General features: G+C 24.5%; 2 protein-coding genes across 13 annotated transcripts in view; one reads left to right on the top strand and one right to left on the bottom strand.

The window, feature by feature from the left end:
• Positions 1-2,186: 2,186 nt before the first annotated feature.
• Positions 2,187-14,625, bottom strand: NAT1 (N-acetyltransferase 1). Of its 10 annotated transcripts, none has more exons than XM_086911208.1 (9): positions 11,440-12,354; positions 11,302-11,369; positions 9,247-9,358; positions 8,905-9,121; positions 7,138-8,080; positions 6,932-7,069; positions 5,821-6,710; positions 4,973-5,275; positions 2,187-4,632 (listed from the first exon to the last, which is right to left on the bottom strand). In XM_086911208.1, exons 5-9 carry the CDS (start codon positions 8,039-8,041, stop codon positions 4,525-4,527), a joined length of 2,343 nt encoding a protein of 780 aa, XP_086767334.1. In that variant the 5' UTR covers positions 8,042-8,080; positions 8,905-9,121; positions 9,247-9,358; positions 11,302-11,369; positions 11,440-12,354; the 3' UTR covers positions 2,187-4,524. The 10 variants fall into 10 exon arrangements, with proteins under 10 accessions (XP_086767334.1, XP_012342397.1, XP_012342394.1 ...); XM_012486943.3 differs by lacking the exons at positions 11,302-11,369; positions 11,440-12,354 and adding exons at positions 9,420-9,469; positions 10,332-10,479; XM_012486940.3 differs by lacking the exons at positions 11,302-11,369; positions 11,440-12,354 and adding an exon at positions 14,522-14,625.
• A 356-nt stretch (positions 14,626-14,981) lies between these two features.
• Syx13 (syntaxin 13) overlaps positions 14,982-20,093 on the top strand; it is an 11,923-nt gene continuing 6,811 nt past the window's right edge. Inside the window, exons 1-6 of one of the 3 annotated variants that reach the window (XM_086911201.1) lie at positions 14,982-15,359; positions 16,077-16,280; positions 16,525-16,690; positions 16,772-16,899; positions 17,329-17,462; positions 17,536-20,016. In XM_086911201.1, coding sequence (XP_086767327.1) covers positions 16,078-16,280; positions 16,525-16,690; positions 16,772-16,899; positions 17,329-17,462; positions 17,536-17,711 — 807 coding nt within the window. In that variant the 5' untranslated portion in view covers positions 14,982-15,359; position 16,077 and the 3' untranslated portion in view covers positions 17,712-20,016. Of the gene's footprint in view, positions 15,360-16,053; positions 16,281-16,524; positions 16,691-16,771; positions 16,900-17,328; positions 17,463-17,535; positions 20,017-20,093 lie in introns of those variants that run through there. The other 2 variants (XM_086911202.1, XM_031916682.2) reach the window with 2 other exon arrangements.

The following is a 20,093-nucleotide window of genomic DNA, read 5'->3' as shown; positions in this document are numbered from 1 at the left end:
ATCAAGATGGAGTCTGATTTATTTATTTTATATTATATTTCAATGATGGTATAATATTTCAGTTTATTTGATACTAAAAAAATCACAAAATTGAATTATAATGACATAAGAGACCGTTCGCGCGCGTAAAAAAAAATAGATTATTGCACACATTATTTTTTAAATATATCTATATTGTGTTTCAACAAAATATTTTGCATCATGTTATAAAATGCATATGCACGATTTGAAAAATGCTGACACAAATTAGATTTTATATATACTAACGTATACATTTTGTTGTATTTATTTAGCAAATTATTCGTTATTTTTTTACTAAATGTAAACTAGATTATTGACTGCCCCCCAATGCGAGAATGAAATTCGCACAAAAACTAACATGTAGAAAGCATTGAAATCTTTTTATCGATTTCATGACAAAAGTATATTTTAAAAGGATCAGTAAAATAAACAATTGTTAAGGTAAGATCAACAAGTAATGTTTCGAACGTTTCGAGATAACTTTTTATGATACGACAAAAGCATTATATATGTATATTGTTTATATATATAAGACTAATGGCAGTTGATAATATATTACAATAGTTTAATGTAAATGTTATTAGTAAAATAGAAAAAAATGTAGAAAATCGTAGAAAAACAAGGAAAAATATCTTTACGTATTTAGATTTATAGTTATCTATAATTTGTTTATGTATACGCAGTTATGTTTTTAAAACAGGCTCTACATAAACACCAAATAAATACTTTTTATTAGAGCCAAATGTGTAATACTATATTGCATGCAGTAATAATATATACTGAATGCATCTTTTTTTGTAATAGTAAATTTAGTATATTATTATTTATTTTAGTAGAAATTATCTATTTTATTCGATAAATTTCTCAAAATTTCAAAAAACGTCATATATATTTATTATTTGTTTTCATTCATTATATTATATATGTCTAAATGTGCAATATATATATATATAAATAGGAATATTGGTACGAGAAATATTGTTTTTAATTATTTTGAGCGATTTTAATTTACAGATTCAGCAATCTATTTTGTGTACTAAAATATTAACAATTTGATAGTCAAAATTTTAATTTCAATTTAATTATTCCTTTTGTCGTGAAAACTTCATAAAAAAATGTAAATAAAAATAGTAAAAGCAGAGCTATATTCTTCTTTCGTAATCAATTAACATTAAGTGTTCGATTATCGATACACGTAAGTATACTAGTTACGTACTTCAAAGAAATTGATGATACGTATACGTATACGTAAAATTGCAGTTACAAACTTTATTAATTGCAATTATTTTACTATTAGGTTACCATTTTAATTTTTAAACATATATATAAATATCAAATGATTTATATTCGTGAAATATAAGTACTGAAAAAAATATCAAACATTTGTCAAATCATATTTTTTCCAAATTTAAAAATTAAATGTACTCCACTGTCGCATTTATAATTTAAAACACTTTTTTTTTCTTCTTTCATTGTCGATTATATAAATGTAGTTCAATGATGAATTTTTAACCGATGAACTATATTATACAAAACTTTTTTTTTTATTATATATGTCGTTTAAATAACGTGATCTATTCTTTATGTATGCTACTCGAATTATATATGTATATTCATTTATCAAAACAAAATTTAATACAGTATTACATATCTGAATATTTTTGAAAAAATAAAATATACACAAAAAGTCATATCAATTTTGAATTAATCTTCAAAAATGTATACTCCGTTTTTCATATACACGTTAAAATAACGATAATTTTAAACCGATGAGATGAAGAACATAAACGTGATTTCAAAGCGATGTACATATAAATTGAGATTCTTATGCTAATAAATGGATATATGTATATATATATGTATATATATATATGTATATATATATACATATGCCAAATACATTTATTAAAAATCATCAAGTAAATATAACAAGAAACAACAAAATAATAACAAAGAGTGAATATTCATTACGTTGATTTTTATAAAATTCGAAATAATTTTAAAATCGATAAATAAAATTAAGATTTCCTAAGCAAAAAAATTGTTAAAAAAATTTTAAAAAAACATAATAAGCATTTTTATAATAAGAAACTCAATTTTTTCATAAATTTTTGTTTACCGTGAATGGCGAAAGAGCGATGGACACAAAGTCATAAAGATGATAATCCTAGGAACAAATTTTATTGATAAAGATAAAAGAGATTTCTTATCAGTTTAATGTCTATGATCAATTAAAAACGTTTATAATGTAGTCCATTACGTGAGAAATAATACTGACGATATTATACATGATTCGTATGTTGCATTATTGTTTTTTTTTGTTCATTTTCAATTAATTTATAATATATGAAGAAAAATAAATTAATAAAGTTGAAGTACAATATCGCATGTAACACAATGCTGAAAAATTGAATTGTATCAATCGATATTATTCATTCACTAATTATCATATTTAAATTATTATTATGTAAATATTTTTTTTCATTCATCAAGTTTATAATAAAAAGGCAACAAGCAAAACACATAAGTATACCATAAATACCCATTAAAATATTACACTATCGCTATTAAATATATTCCATGTACACAAAATATTTTCAAATTAATATTAATTCTTCGCAGCGACGATGAAGTCATTATTCTCAAGAATTAAAAATAAAACAAAAAATGAATACACATTCGATACACATGATTCGATGAATTCACTGATTTTTTTTAAACAAACTCTGGAATATATTTTTGAAAATTTCAGATTGATTAATTTATGAATGATGCGTATCAATGATGTATTCAAAAAAGAAATAGATTTAACAATGATCGATTCAACATAAGTATTTGGACTGATCATGCTCTGATTACTGGTACATGAAGCAAAAAGAATGCAAAGTTGAATACTTTAATCTGGTAACAAAAATTAAAAAGCAATGTGGTAATAATAATAATAATAGTAATAATAATAATAGTAGTAGTAGTAGTAGTAGTAGTAGTAGTAATAGTAGTAGTAGTAGTAGTAGTAGTAGTAGTAGTAGTAGTAATAATAATAATAATAATAATAGTAATAGTAATAATAATAATAATCGTAATAATAATAATATTAATAATAATAATAATAATTTTAATATATACATTGTTCTGAAACATTATTCATAAATGAAAGAAATATATATATATATATATATGTATATATATATATCCAAATTCTTATGTTCAATTAATCGGTATATAATAATCATTACGTACAAGAAGAAGTTTAAAAAGATTAATTCAATTAAAATTGCTACTAATTGGAAATGAAGAATATGTAAGAAAAATCCATGGATTTGTTTCTAAATCAATAATGTCTGCTTTCTTCTTTCACCGATCACGAAAAACTGCGATATTGCACTAACTTTCTTTTAGGCGAACTTATGGCATCGTGTCGGTCTAAAGGTTACGCACTAATTAAAAAAAGATTGTATGTCGATGCATAGAACTCTATTAGGAAAGACTACAGGCAGGAAATGAAGGTAAGGTGGCTGTTGGTTCATCGACAGAACAACCAGGGGGCCATCTGTAATAAATTACACCAAGGTATGTTTATTTTTATAATACGATTTAGTCATGTCACTAATTTTTTTTTTTAATGTTACGTTAAAGTGAATTGTGATGTTGGCTGCTGGTTGTTATTGAATAGTTAGAGTAGAATTAAATGGAGCAGCAAATAGAGGTACATGGGCAAAAATGGTTTGGTTGATTGGTGTGTATAAATATGACTCAGTTTTGCTTTTCAAGATCTACAAATTCATTTGTTTGATTTTTTTTTTAATTTTAGAGAGAATTAATTAATCGCGCTTCATATATTACTGAGTCAGTTTCCTGTTCCTAATGGATATTTTCTTTGTTTCTTTAGGAAAAGTAGATGTATTTCGACTGTTGTGATGAATTATATAATAGTAATAATAATAATTAATAATAGATAATAATTCCTCATAATAAATGTAAAAGCTGGTACACAGAGATAACAAGCGACTCGTTGGTGCCGCGGACAAAAAGACTTACAAAAACGTGACACATGCACAATACTAGACAAAAACTTTGACAACACAAATCACCAGACTAATTTTTTTCTTGTTTCCTTCTGCACCGATGTTCATACAGCGGCGAATGTTGATATATCTGCTGGCCGAATATGATTACAAATCATATCAATATTCAATTATCTAAAACATTCTAAAACTTCTTGCTTAGAAAGTCTGTTGCAAACCACTCGAGCGGTTGCAAATTTTCCATATTTCCATTTTTTTTCTTTCTTTTTTTTTTTTTTTTTTGTTTGGACATTATTGTAAAGTCCTTTTCTTCCTTGTCTTCATCTTCTTCTTTGAACGAGGGCTTGACACAGACTAACAAGATGTTTGTGGCAATGGATGGAGACAACTCAATTAGTAAACTGAAACCGCTTGGTCCAGTAATATAGATAGCAAAACCCTATTCCAAATTATAGGTAGCCGGAAGAACATATTCTTCTCACAGTTTTTGCATTCTGTAGTTTTTATTGTTGTCATCATCATCGTTATGATCATCACTTTCTTCTTCTGTAGATGCATTATCTAGCCATGTTAACCAACTATTTACCTACACCATTTAATTATCATTAATTAATATACTATTTTTATTTAGTTATTATAACTTATTAATTATTATTATAATTGATTAATAAATTATAAGACTTCTATATAATATAATAGATATGTTTTACAAAAAGACAAAGTTTTTACATAGATATATTTATACTTATATTTGTGATAAAATAACAAAGTCATTACCATTAAAAAATATTTATCAAAAATAAAAAATTAAATTTTAATATACTTTTAATTTATAAACATACTACAATTACTAATTAGAACACATTACTAACTAAGAATTACATGAAATTTTAATATATAATATTATAAAATAAAATTCTATTTACCTCAAATAATGCTTTACCCTTGCCTGGATAAGCATCAGTAACACATTCTTTCCATTTGAAATAAGCGTCTTCTTCAATCACTTCTAATCGGTAAAGCCCATCAAACCATCGCAATAGCATTCCTTTTGGAAAATTGTGCGAAAACCAAAATGCTTGAAGTGCATGGAGAGCTGTCACTTGAGACTCTATATCGACGAAGAGTAAGCGCATCAAACGAGCATATTTTTCCAATAATGCCTTTTCTTTATCTATTATTGATTTGCCTACACTAGAAGGATCAACACCAGGTGCCAGTATTGTTTCCTAAAAATATAAAATATATAAATAATTTAAATATTAATATTTAATTATAATCAAAACATATACATTAATGATTGAATTTATAAAATTTAATTATTAAATTTGACTTTTTTTTCATATTTTTATTTTTTTCCCTTCAGATGTAAAGTGATTCTATAAACAGTTATTAAAAAATAAATCAAAATTATTAAATTTAATTATTTAAATTAAATTATTTAAATGATTTGTCATTTCTATTTAAATTTTTTGAACAAATAAGTTATAATTAAAAACATTTAAAAAGTAATATTATGAAGATTTAAAAAATAAAACATTTAAGAAAGCATTATTTTATTAATATTTTTCATGATTAATTTTATAAAAGAATTTATAAATTGAACAATTTAATATTTTAATAGCAATTAATGTTTGCAATGCTCTTATAAACAAAATATTAAAAAATATAATATGTATATATAAGAAATACAATACAAATACAATACAATTAATAAGTACAAATTATAAATAGTTTATATATAATAACAATTTTAATATATTTTTATACTAACCTGTGTAATGTATTTTAAGAGAACATTCATCAAAGCGTTAATAAATTCTGAATCAGAATGATGCGAAGGTTCTAGCTTTTCTTTGATCCATTTGTAAAGAGTATTAGGATTTGGGTCATATTCTAATTGACGCCATATATCTCCTTGGATCTTAAGAAGTGGATAAAGGAAAGTCAATTCTCTGTCCTCTAAAATCTCAGCTAGTCTTTCTTTTGTCTTATCTGCTTCGGGTAGCTGACTGATAAGATTCACCTTGCTGTCATTAAAGATTTGTGTTAATCTTGCTTTGCCTTGGCTTTTATGTAATTGCTGAAGTGTAAGTAAAAATAATGGATGATGTTGGCCATTTTCTGTCACAGCGACAAGATCGGTTAATTGAATTAAATTATCCACAATAGCCTTGGCTGTTAAAAAGGCAACATGAGAAGCTACACAAGGCACAGTACTCTCTTTTTCTGGTATATTGGATACTAGTTCTTTCCATCCTTCATGTATCTGCTGTATAGTAATCACGTCTGCTTTCTCCAATTCAAGTATAAGTTTAGCTGCAAGTTCACGGTCAGAATCTCCACGATCTAACGTATTAGAATATAATGTATAAACTGCATGTCGTAAAAATCGTTCAGGTATTTTAAGATCTTGAAAAGCTGTTATTGCATCTTGAATGTTCGTATGCGAAACAAGATCGTCCATTAAGGAATTCACCTTCTTCAGTATCTCCTCTCTAGAAGTTCCTTTATCCTTTCTATCACGAGCTTTTTCTCTTTTATCTACAGGACCTTGCTTTATTACAATTGCTGGTGACAATTCCTTGTGCAGTAATGGCGAGCTGGGTTTTAATGTGCTTGTACGTAGAAGAGGTATTTCTGATGCTCGTCCTGGGAACAGATCTATTAATATAAATAATAATTAAAAATTGTTTTATTAATACAATTTTACATAAAATATTTGTATTAATCATAAAAATTTAAATTATTTATTTATTTATATATTTATTAAATTTAATTAAAAAAATATAAATGAATGATATATCATTATATTTTTTTAACCAAATATTATAAACAAATTTCTAAAAAATTAAATAATATTTTATATTGATTAAAATACATACCACTGTTGAGAGGTAGATTGGGATTAATATTCGTTTGTTTAAACATCATAGAATTAGCTGATGGTCTTAGTGATACTTCTTCTGGATGTCCAATCAACATCTTATTTTTATTGAAGCGTAATTGTTCTTTATTGCTATCTATAATTTAATTAAATATATTAATAATATTTCAGCAATAAACTATCATTTAATCAAATAATACGTACTGTTATTAAAGTTTTGTGGTGAATTATGTTGTTGTTGATTGTGTTTCCCTTGATAATTGTTTTGGTGACGATTCTGGTTTTGATAGTAACCAGGTTGGTTACGTTGACTATGACGGCCATAAGTAACCCCTGAAGTTCCTGAGAATCCATTGGGGCTGAATGGAGATGGCATGCCAAATGATGGAGAAGTTAATGGTATACCTCCCATCATATCCATATCTAATCCGCCACGTCCCATTTTTCTTAAAAATTCAGCTCCGAGACGATCCTCACGTCTATGGAAGCCATTTCCCCTCGAAGACTCTTCATTATCACTGCGGATTTGATTGATGGGCATTGGACCTTCAGTGCTGGTAGCCTTACGTGGTACCCAGCCATCACGGCGTAACTCAATAACATCACGTAGCATAAACTTGATGCGTAGAGGAAGATCTCTGCTTTCTGCCAAGGAGTTCATACGTTTGAAATATTGATCCATGAGTCCGCGGCCTTTATCCGAGTCAAGGATGCGGCCACAGGTACGCATGATTTGGCAGAGGCATTCAATATCCTCAGCAGTGTCCCCCCTGGATCTCCTTCGCCTTTTCTTCTCCAATAATTGCAGGATGCAACGATGTAAGATCGTTTCCGATACGATTCCCAATTTTCCCAATTCTCCGATGAATTTAATGTTACCAAGCATTTTGCGCTTAGCCACCTGTCGGCGTTCCTCTTCCTCTGGGCCAAGTTCATCCTGATTTTCGAATGCCTCACTTGCCTTTGAACGATTTTCAAATTCGTCTCTGCACTTATTAAGAAGAAGAACTGTGAATGTGCTTTGGCCTTTTTGACTTTCAATGAGAGCTTTTTTTGGTTCAAAGTTTGCAGCTTCGTCAGACAGCCGTTTGCACAGCTGTGCGTACATAGAACTGTACTTGGGTTCATCAAGTGCTTTTTCAAAGATCTAAAAGAATAGTAATTTGATATAATATTAATATAATAAAAATTAATAATAAAATGTTTATATTCCTGTTTAAATAAGATTTACATTAAAATTATTTAATATTAATTATTTAAATATTTTATTGTTTATATATGAAAATATGAATTAAAATCCATAAATATGTAAAAAATATTTATCATAACAAAATATGTTAAAAAATTTTTTTTTTAAATATTTTTTATTATATTTAAATTATCAATATATTTTATTACTATTAATAGAATATTAAAAATTTTATAAATATATATTTATGTAAGATAGATCATTATATTTTTAATAGTAAGTAGTTTATATTTTAAATAGTAAATAGTAACGCAATAAAATATTTGAATAATTTTTTTGTAAAATAAAAACAAAGATTAATAGATTAAAATATAGTACGATGTTCAATATCATAAATAACCATGAAATACCATAAATAAATGAGAAAAATATAAAATCTTTTTGGTCTGATATTTTTGCATGTTATTATAGATCTTATTGTTAGATTTACATAGTATAGATTACATAGTATATATATATATATATACTTTATAAAAGATTTATAGATTTTATGTATTTCCTTATAATATTAGTTAAAGAAATTTTAATTAAAAAAAACATAATAAATGAATTATAATAAATATATTTTTTATTATTCTAAATATATTTGAAAGATTATTGAATTGATTTGTTCAAAAATTTATTTGATTGCACAATTTTGAATATTCTTTCTTATATTTTTTTAAAAAATAATACAAATTTATTTTTGTTTATACCATTTTTATATATTGCTAAATACTTACCAAAAAAATGACACCTTTGAGAATCACATCAGAATTAAGCTCAACGTTGAGCAGGTCGTTGCTCAGCTTTGCGAACTTTTCCGGCGTAAGCTTATTAAGAATACCCCGCACCTTTCTAAAGATGAAATTATTTCTGCTTTCTGGGGTGAGTGCATCGCGTCTAAGAGTTGAAGGAGGGATCCAGCGTTGCTCAGTGGATAGGGAGCGAATATCGTCCCTGGAAGGCATCGAATTTTTTTAATTTGTGTATTATAAGTAAAAATGAGCACAGAAGATTGATTGGGTGTAAAAAGAAGCAGCTCGTATGATTGTTACAGTCAAGGTAACTTTGTAAACCCTGACCTTCCTCCCGAGACACGAGAAGCACCCCCCGATCCTGTGGGGTTGTCCGTTGTTGCGCGTGTTTTGGCCTCCTAAGTGATAAATCACAGCACACAGATCTTCCTTTAGGAAGCTGAAACAAAAAAAGATTACAATAAGAATATCAGTCATGTTAATAATAATTTATTGCTTACACGCATGCTACTCCATCCATGTTTGACTATTAATATGCAGCCTTTTGTACCTAATGATACAAAAATATGATGTATTAACACACATGCAGTTAGAATGCTTAGAATACAAGTTATTGTGCAGCCCAAAAAAAAATATATTATAATTTTACTTCTTTTACAACATTAATATATCAGTTATTTTTCAATTTATTAAACCTAATTTATATTTATTGAAATATTTGAGTTACATATAAGAGATATATAGAGAATTTTATAGTACTATTATTAAAATCATTTTAAATTGTTTTTATTAACATTTTATAAACTAAATTTTTTTTATAAAAATTTATCAAAAAAAAAAGATTAAATCATGAAAATAAAATAATAATAAAAGTAATTTCAAATGAAGATTCTTTTGATTTTCAAGTATTAGTAATACATATATTCATAAAATATAAAAAAAGAATTTATTTTCAAAAATAAATTAAACTAAAAATATAAAATATATTAAATAAAGATAAGAAATATAAATTTTGATTATGTTTTAATATGATAATGTTGTAATATAATTCTTCGTAGTTACATATTTCTACAAATTGAATCATGTAAAATATGAAATGGAAAAAATTTTAATATAACCAATAAATATAACCAACAAATAAATTAATAATTATAAGAATATCAAAAACATGTTTAGTGTCATATGTACTGTTTCACTTTTAATAATAAATATTATGGAACAGACATTTAAAACCATTTATATGACATTAAAAAATAGAATAACAAATAAAAAAAAGAATAAAATAAATTTGCTTTTCTTCTATATGTTGCATATAATAATTAAAAAAGAATCAATTGCTTATTAATCTTATAATAATCAGATTTTTAACAATAGGAGGCACAGATTAATGTGTGCAGCCTTATTGCGCTCACAAGTAAAGGTCTTCAACGGACAGGACGAGGACCTTCTCCAGGGAAACGGCTTTGATCTTGAGGTATCGGTTACGAACAAAACAACCAAAAGCCGTGGACGATGAACGTGGAGAGGATTGTATGTGGGGCGCGGCTCATGGTCAGACGGTCAATGAACCTTTCCTCGCCTCACCTCGACCGATCTCGGCTTCTGTCGTCAGCTTGATCGGGCGAGGTCGGACAACTTCGTCCTAACTTCGACTAAGGTCGTCTTTGACCGTCTCCACTGAGCAATCCATGTATTTAGGGTGCGTGGCTGAAAAACCTTCATTGTTTTCAATTATATGGTGATGGATTGAGAAAAAGAATGATTTTATCTCGAAAACAAAAAAATTCCAATATCAATTTTATGCATAGCTCTTCATGCGATGTTATTTTTCTGCGAAATAGCAAGTATTTTTCTTCAACACGAGAAATACTTATCATTTTTATATATTACATATTCGCTATAAATAGAAATTTTGTTTAGCGAATATAAATATGCAAATTTAAATTTGCAAATATTTGATTAATATATATATATAATTTATATATAATATATATATAATTAATAATTTATCACGGTAATATTATATAATTATAATTTATTTATAATAATTTATACAATAAATGAAATTCAAGTATTGTGTTCAATGTTATGCTCATCTTTATTAGTAATATTATTAATAATATTATATAATGTAATATTTTCTAAGAGAATAAATACATAAATTCTTTTTAATTAAAATAATTTTAAGAATAAATTGATATTCTCAACTATAATAACATATTATAAAAGAAATAAGTATATAGTACTTATTTTTTATGTTATTTTGAATAATTTTTATAAATAGAAAGTTTAATAATGTAACTCACAAAAATTAGTACACAAATATTAGTACAAAGTTTCTCACTTGATAAAAGCGAAAATTAAACATAGTCAAATACGTACATACATACATTATGACTTAAGAAGAATTGCTTTAAAGTTGCACGACGAAGGTCGTCGTCTGAAACATGCTTCGCATTGAAAATTTCTTTAGTGCATTAAACCGGTATCCAATCTCGTTTTCTTTTAAACTTATATTACCTTTGTTGTCAGACAAGTAGTTTTATGAAGGTAACTACTAGTTCAATTACTAAAATAACGATTGAAATTTCTTCGCAGCTCTAAATTTATCTGCTCAAATTTAAATTTAAATATATATATTTAAAGATCTATCGCACGAATATTTTTTAATTACATGTGACAAATGAAATATTTATATTCGAAAAAGCTTTTGTAAATATATGATCAAATTTTGATTAATTACTGATAGTAATATTTCACTTTTATATTTTAATTTTTTCTTTTTAAACAATTTTTAAACAATTAAATAATTTTGTAAATGATTTTATTATAAGTTATGAATTTACATAAAACATGCACACATTACGAAGATAATGCATTCCAATATCCATGGAATTCTGAGATCATGACACCGGAAGTTCAAAATTCCAAGAGAAACAGTTACAGCAATATTATATTGTTTGAAACAAAGTTATAGCTCATATCAGATTAAATGCGTTGAAATTATATTTATAAATTTATTATGCTAAAACAAAAAAATTTTAAATTTAAGATTTTTTCATTCTTTCGAAATTATTTCTCAATTTCAAACAAATTTATATTTTTTAATTTTATAAACTTTTAACTTTTAAGAATATCTTTAAAAATGACTATATAATAAAAATTTTATATGAATAAAATTAAAATATATTAAAATTGATAAAAATGATTAAATAAAACAAGAATAGAAATGATATAATATTTTTAACATGTATTATTTGAAACGATATTAAACAAGACCTTAAAAAATAATTATGCACAAAGAGAGACACGTGTCGTCAGTAAACGAAGAGATAACAAGGAAATGTATAATGAACAGTTGCTATCTTTCTTTGAATACTTTGAACACTCCAATACTCTGTTTCCTCATGACACGTCACTGATGCGCCGTGACGGTTGCTTTCCACAAGTTAGAACAAGGGTGCCAACTTTTGAAGGCCGACAATGCATAAGATCAGCAGAAATTGTAGAAAAAAGAAAGTGAAATGCTTCAAAATCGAATAAACATTTTCACCTCATATTTAAAACAATCTATAGAAAATACTTTCAATAAAATTCCAAAACATGTCTTTAAAAAAAAAAGATAACAAGTATATTCATTATAATACTACCAACATTATAGATTATAATTATAAAAGGAATAGCATTACAAAGGAAATCCAAATTCTTTGTTTCAAAAATTTTTGTATAACGATAATTCATATTATTTAATTTATATAATTCATTTCATCGTTTAATAAATTTCATATAACCCAAACATTTTTCGAATTCAATTAAAATCTTATTGTTATAATTGCAATTTTTTGTAAAATAGACATAATCGCTTTTATTCGTTTATATCTACATAAATGATACGTGCATACTTATAAAAATTAAAAAATTTCTAGTAGATGACACAATTACGTATCAGAGTGCAAATTAGTCGTACAAAGTGGACAGCTGAAAGAAAATCAGTACGTCTATTCATAGTACGATAAACGTTTAAGTCTGCTATAACAAAGAGGCCACATACGGTCGTCACACGTCCGACGTAGAAACAGTCATATGGGCGAGCATTTAAAGGCACACGGTAAATGCGTTTGCTATGAGTGCGCGTAATACATTGCCCCAAGTATTAAATGTTGCAATCGTTAAAATTCCAGACCATTAGTATACTATTATAAAAATTAAAATAACAAAGTTCTTCAGATCAAAATAAATATTCCCATTTTAATTAATTTAATGTAAGTTATACTTCGCAATATAAAATCCTTTATTCATTAATCATTATAAAATCATAACTTTCTTTTAAGTTTTTTAAAAAATATAATAATTTCAGTTTTTATTAAAATTAATTTTTTTCAATATTGTGGTAAAAGAAAATAGATAAAGAATAATTGCCAAAATGCAAAAAGCTAATTTGCCAATAATGCAAAAATTAAATATTAATATTTTGAATTTTTTAATTTAATTTTAATAGACAATAATGATTAAAAAAAATAGATAAAATAAAGTATTAAAAAGAATCAGATTTAATGTTAAATATATAAAATAGATCTAATATATACTTAAAAGCTTACTGCTCTGTATTTTGACTTTATACTCAAAATTTAAAATCATATTTGCACAAAAATTCTAACAAAACGTCAGAAATGACAGTATACGCCTGCTTAGTTTCGTGCATGCTTATGCGTGTGCGTGCACATTGATCGATGATACATATGCATATTTGTACATATGTATGTTTATAAGAGTCTACCGAGCATCCATTGCAAAATGAATGTTTTAAATAGTGGAAAATTTATCGAACCGAATAAAACATATTGTCAGAAAAATAATTAATAAAATTCAAAAATAAAATAAGATATAGATAATTTTTTGAAAAAAGAAATGCTTGACGTAAGCAGTAGCAATTTCTAAAATAACGATTCAATTTAATCAAGTGAATGAAAAGCAACCAACAATCGATACTGAGGAAACGTATTAATTTCAAAATTTGTCCAAAAGGAAGCCAGATAACATTATATAAAGAAAATTACTATAAACATCGAAAATTATGTTCATGCATGTCGGAAACATTAGAAAAAAATATGTGTTTTGAATTAAAATATAAAGTTCTTAAAATATAAAATAAACATGCAAAAAGCTATAGAACAACCTACGCTAAAAGTCACACCGATTAAAATGTCAAAAGTAGAAGTTGCGTAGGTGCTCGAAAACAACACTTGATTACCACTCTTGAATTACAATCTTTTTTTTTAATACTAAAACAAGGATTAATTAATTAAGTAAAAAGATTGCAGTTATACTTGAAAGCAATTAATAAAATATGATAAAGAATCGACAAATGGAAGATGCGTTCAGGACCGACATGACGCACGACCTATGTACGAGCTATATTGACTCCAAAGCAACCCTCGAGAAAATTCTATTAAATTTTAAGATTTTTAGTAAGATCTTTTGTAAAGAAAATATATACGGCGTGGTAATCTAGCGTTAAATTCGTTATCGCGGCAACCACACAACCAAAAATGCATAATTTTAGGAATTAAAATGATGAGAAATCACAATAGCGTTTACTTACGGCCGACGGTTGTTTCTGAAGGCTTTCGCAATCTGTCGGTCGTACTCGGGAACTTCCGTACCGTATGTCTTGTCAAGCCAGTGTCCGCCATGCGACTAACCTCCGGTTCCGCAGGAAGATAGCTTTTTCATGATTTCAACTGCTCAACAGAAAAATTTATTATTTTTTTTTTTTACTTTTATCGTTTTAAATATATAAAAAAATATTAAAATAAATTTATTATTAGTTTTGTTTTTGATTCTAGCGGTAGTAATATATAAGACGGCATTTCAGACACATTTCTATAAGTTGTTAAAAAATAATTTTATATTATTAATTAATTTTCTTATTAACTTAATTTAATAACAAATTTTTATAAAAAATTAATTTAAAAATTTAAAGATTTATAATTCGTTTTTTTATATTGCAATAAGATATAATAATGTTTATAAGATATTATTTTGAATTTAGTAGTATCGACGGTGTTATAGACATGTTAAACTATAGTTATTTACTTTTATATTACAAGCAAGTTTAAAATGCGATAAATATACATTGTATTATTAATAATTTATTACCAAAGAATAAATATAGTTTTATTATACATTAATTAAAATGTTTGTTTCCAATTATCATATTAGAACTTAAAAATGTGAAATATTGATAATATAGGAATTTATTAAATTCGCGGCTGTGAATACAAAGAGACTATTGTCACATGGGCGGTGGATTAGATCATTTAAGCAACTGTCAGTTTCTAAGATTCGATACATAAAAATAGTTCTTCTGATTTTTAAATGTGAATTAATAAAGCAATTTATATTTAGATATTAAGAATATTTGTGATAAAATAATTCAGGTTTGTTGCACAGTTCGTGATGTTTATTTTCATTTATACTTTATATTTTTAATTTACATTAATTTAATTCTTCGTATATTCGTCATATAGTATTAGATGATTATTCTGTTCTATGCAATCACGCAGAATGGTTTTAATACATTGATTAAGATTTAATTTATTATAACATTCATATAACATATAAAATTGTATGATATTATTGGGTTAATATATCCTTTTTATAATAATTTTAAAAATATTCATTTAATATTTACATTATATTATTTTATGTAATTTAATAAATTTTGCATTTATTAACGGTATTATTATCGACAAAAGATATAAAATCATAATTTATATAGAATTTTATTAAAATTCTATACATAATTTGAATATACGAAATATATATTTATTTAATGGTATAATAAAAATTATATAAAAAATTACATTAATTTTATATTAATTTAAATAAACTACAATATATAAAAATGTTATTGTACATGTATACGTTGTTAAAGTTTTAATAATGATTCATATATATGATAGCATATCAATGTTCTTCATAGATTTGTCATAAAACTTTTATTACATATTTATATATGAAAACATTAGTTGCATGTAAAAAAATTGTTAGATGAAAATGTTCATTAATATTTATAATATAATTTATAATATTCATAAATATTTTAATTTTTTGTGAATGAAAGAGATTATAATGCAATTTGTTTTTATTTTTAGAATGGCTTATAGTTCTCAAACATATGGGTCCACAGATCAACGGACAGATGTACCTGATGTAGGATTTAGTCCTACTGAACTTTATAGTCTCAGTGAAAATATTACAACTAATATATATACAATTAATACAAGTTGGAGAACACTTGAACGAGCATATAAAAATGTTGGAACCAATAAAGATAATCAGGGTCTAAGAGATAAGGTGTAAGTAATTTTTACATTGTATTGTAATATAAAATATCACCTAAAATAAAGATCATGTAAGACTATATAATATTTATTAAAAATATTCATGAAAAAAAATTATATATTGTTAATATAAACACAATAAAAATAATATTAATAGCTCATTACATAAAATATATATATAATAATAAATAATAAAATATATATTTCTTTATTTTATATTTTATTCATATTTATTTTCTCTTTATTTATTTTTTATAAGACATGTCACACAATTAAGCACAAATCAAGTAGTAACACAAACAAGTAAAGATATTGCAAGACTGACAGTGTTAATGAGGCGAGGTGATAAACAACAGAAGTTGCAAATTGAGAAACTCACTACTGATTTCAAGGATGCTTTGCAAAGATATTCAGATATGCAAAAGGTAAGTAATATTTTAATATGTATTTTGTAATTTTATTGAAGTATAATTTTATTATTATGAAATTTATTATAAAATTTATAGTCAATTGTGGAAAAAATGAAGAGGCATATTTTGCTTACAACTAGTATAGAAAATCCTATGAATTCAGAAGAAGAGGAACAACAACGTTTACTTCAAGCTCAGGAGGATGAACACAGAGTGACACAAAGGTTTGAATGTAAACTATACATTAACTTATAAATAAATATACATAGCTATATTTGCACATATAAATAGTGAAAAAAGCTTGACTATTTCTCACAGTCTGCACACAATGGGTTCAGAGATGGCTAACATTATTAATCTTATTAAAGATTTAAAATTCAAATAGGCTTTTTTCATGATTTTTATAAGATGAGCGTATTTTTGTGGATTTTATAATATGAATATTGAAATAGCTTGAATGTAAAAATTTCACTGAAAAGATTAAATAATTACAACATATATTATTAATATAGAGAAGTTATAAAATACACTTGAATGTGTGGTAAGTTTGTTTTAATGCATATTAATACAAACTCTGAAATAACATTATTCATTATATCAAAAAATAATAAAAATGTAATCTGCAAGTAATTTCATTTTTCTGATATGCGTAGGAATCTTGAATTTCAACAAGGTTTACTGTTAGAAAGAGAAGATAGAATAAAACGGATCGAAGGAGATATTTTGGATGTGAACCAAATAATGCGTGAATTGGCAGCATTGGTATATCAGCAAGGAGATACAATCAGTAAGTGATTCTGTTTTATTTCATATAAATACTTAATTTTTGTAAATTTTCTTATAATTTTTTTTTGTTATAGATACAATAGATAATCATATAGAAAATGTACATGGGAATGTTGAACTAGGAGCACAAGAGTTAATCAAGGCAAGTAATTACCAAAGTAAATATCGACGAAAAGTTTTTGTCCTATTGTTACTCGCAATTATAGTCGTTATTATATTAATTATTGTTCTAGTCACTAAATTAAGTTAGCGCTCCTAATTATCCTAGATACTGCGAGCGAATGGAAAGGGTTGTCTCAATCTATCTTACTGATTGTAAAACTAATATTATGGAAAAATATAAATTGTCACTTTATGTATCAGATATGCAATATGGGGAGAGGATAGACTTATTTTATATTCATTTGTAAATTGATTAATTCAAACACATTATTTTTGTTTATCTTTGAACTTGTAAACATATATTATTTTCATTGCATATTTGTTTCTTATTTTCATTTTAAATCAATTAAAATTTAATAATTTAGATTAAAATTACATGTACAAGGATATTAAGTATCTGCATTATTCTTTATAACATTTGTAATAGAAACAAATCTTTATTTTTGTTACATGAAAAAATTAACACAATATTGATTATTATAAAGAAATAATTTTTGTCGTACCTGTAACCTATTATTTAGCAAAATCTTCGATAAATTTTAATTGTATTATACATTATTTTCACAATAAATTGTACAGCATTACAAATACAACAAGTGTTTAAGTAAAATGTTAATGTTATATTATAATTTCAAATTTTATGGTAACATATATTATTTACTAAAAATTTAAATTAAAAGTATATATACTCTATTAACTAATTACAACAATTTGATTCTTATTATCATTGAATAATTATTCATTTATTAAATAATTTTTTAAATAATAAAATTATTTATTTATCTTGAAAATTCTATTAAAAAATACTTTCAATATTTCATGATCAATGTTAAAAAATTATAAATAAATACATAAAGTAATTATAAGACATGAATTTGTCTTAGAAATAAATAATATGAAATAAATAATGTGGCACTAAAATGATCAATATTAAAAAATTAATATAGACAATATATTGTAAACAAATTTTTTGTTTGCATTTTCTATGCATACTATAAATGCTACTTTATAATATGTTTTTACTTAAATGTAATTTTCTATTGCATATACTTTGTTATTCATAAATGTTACCTATATTTCTTGCTCAATTTTTATTAATCAATAGAGTATAATGAAAAGTGATAAGTAAAAATTATATTTTAAAAAATAAAAAAAAATTTGTTTTATTATTATATTATATATAAATAAAATAAAAAAATGCTATGTTATAAAAATAATATCATATATTGATATTAATATATTAATATTATATAAAACTAATATTATTATAATTATATTTTTTTTATTTCAATTTGGAAATATAAATTATTAAAATGGAAATTAAATTATAATCAAATCAATTACTTATTGCTTTTCATTTTTTTACATATGTTCAAAGTTATGTATAAATTAATATATATTTGTATGTATATATATATACATACACAACTTCTTTTACAGATTAGTCACTTCAATATAAAATATGTGATATTAAGGAAAAAATAATGATTTATGTTTTTTATGTATTTGATTTTTTACTTTTTTATATGTATATGAATACAGGTACTAAGAGAAAATATTAAAAATATGCATTGTATTACAAGATCTTTATCACATCATATAGAAGATACTTACTGCTAATTTTTCCAAAACTGTTTTCAAGTTCACATTTTCAAAAAAAACTATATTATTATTGTAATTCTTATTTACTATGTTTAATAATTTATTGAAACAAAAACTTCTATGAATATATAAGGAATGACAAAAACATCACATTTTAGTCTAAGTATAACTAAATTGTATAAATTGTGAATATATAATTTTTTATAATCATTCTTTAGTAGAATTATGATATTGTTTATTATGGATTGTGTTATCTTTGGTAAAGCATGCAACATTAATAATGAAAAAAAAAAAAATAATACGATTAATTATCATAAGATTGAGACAACCATTTTCTTCAATGTTTTCTTGTGAATCGATTTGACTCTTATATGATTATTAGGCATTCCAAAATCTAAAAATCCAGTGTGATTATATTATTATTAAGGTTATAACTTGAATATTGTATATATATAACTAACCACTGACATTCAAAATAAATTGCATTATATATGATACTAATATTGTTATATCGTTAACGTATATACATATGACAATTGTTTTGTAGAATAATGAATTCTATCATGCTTTATTGTATTAAATAATTGAATTACGTTTCGCTCTTTTGTTTTTTCTTTTAAAATGTATCATGTTGTTTATAATATTTTATTAAAAAAATTCAATTTTGATTTATTTGAATGTAGAAACAATAAAATATGAAAAGATATATATATATATATATATATATATATATATATATATATATATACATATATATATTAATAAAAGATTTTAAAAATTATTGAATGATATAGTTTTGTATTAATTTTTTTATGTTTCAAATTTTTTTTTTCTATTATAAATATTTTTGTGATAAGGATCATCAAGT

This window comes from Apis florea, unplaced genomic scaffold (assembly GCF_048593485.1).
Source record: "Apis florea isolate Af1SG1 unplaced genomic scaffold, ASM4859348v1 contig_3203_pilon, whole genome shotgun sequence".
Lineage (NCBI taxonomy): Eukaryota > Metazoa > Arthropoda > Insecta > Hymenoptera > Apidae > Apis > Apis florea.
Note: the sequence above shows the minus strand (reverse complement) of the source record. Positions and strands in the feature narration are given on the sequence as shown.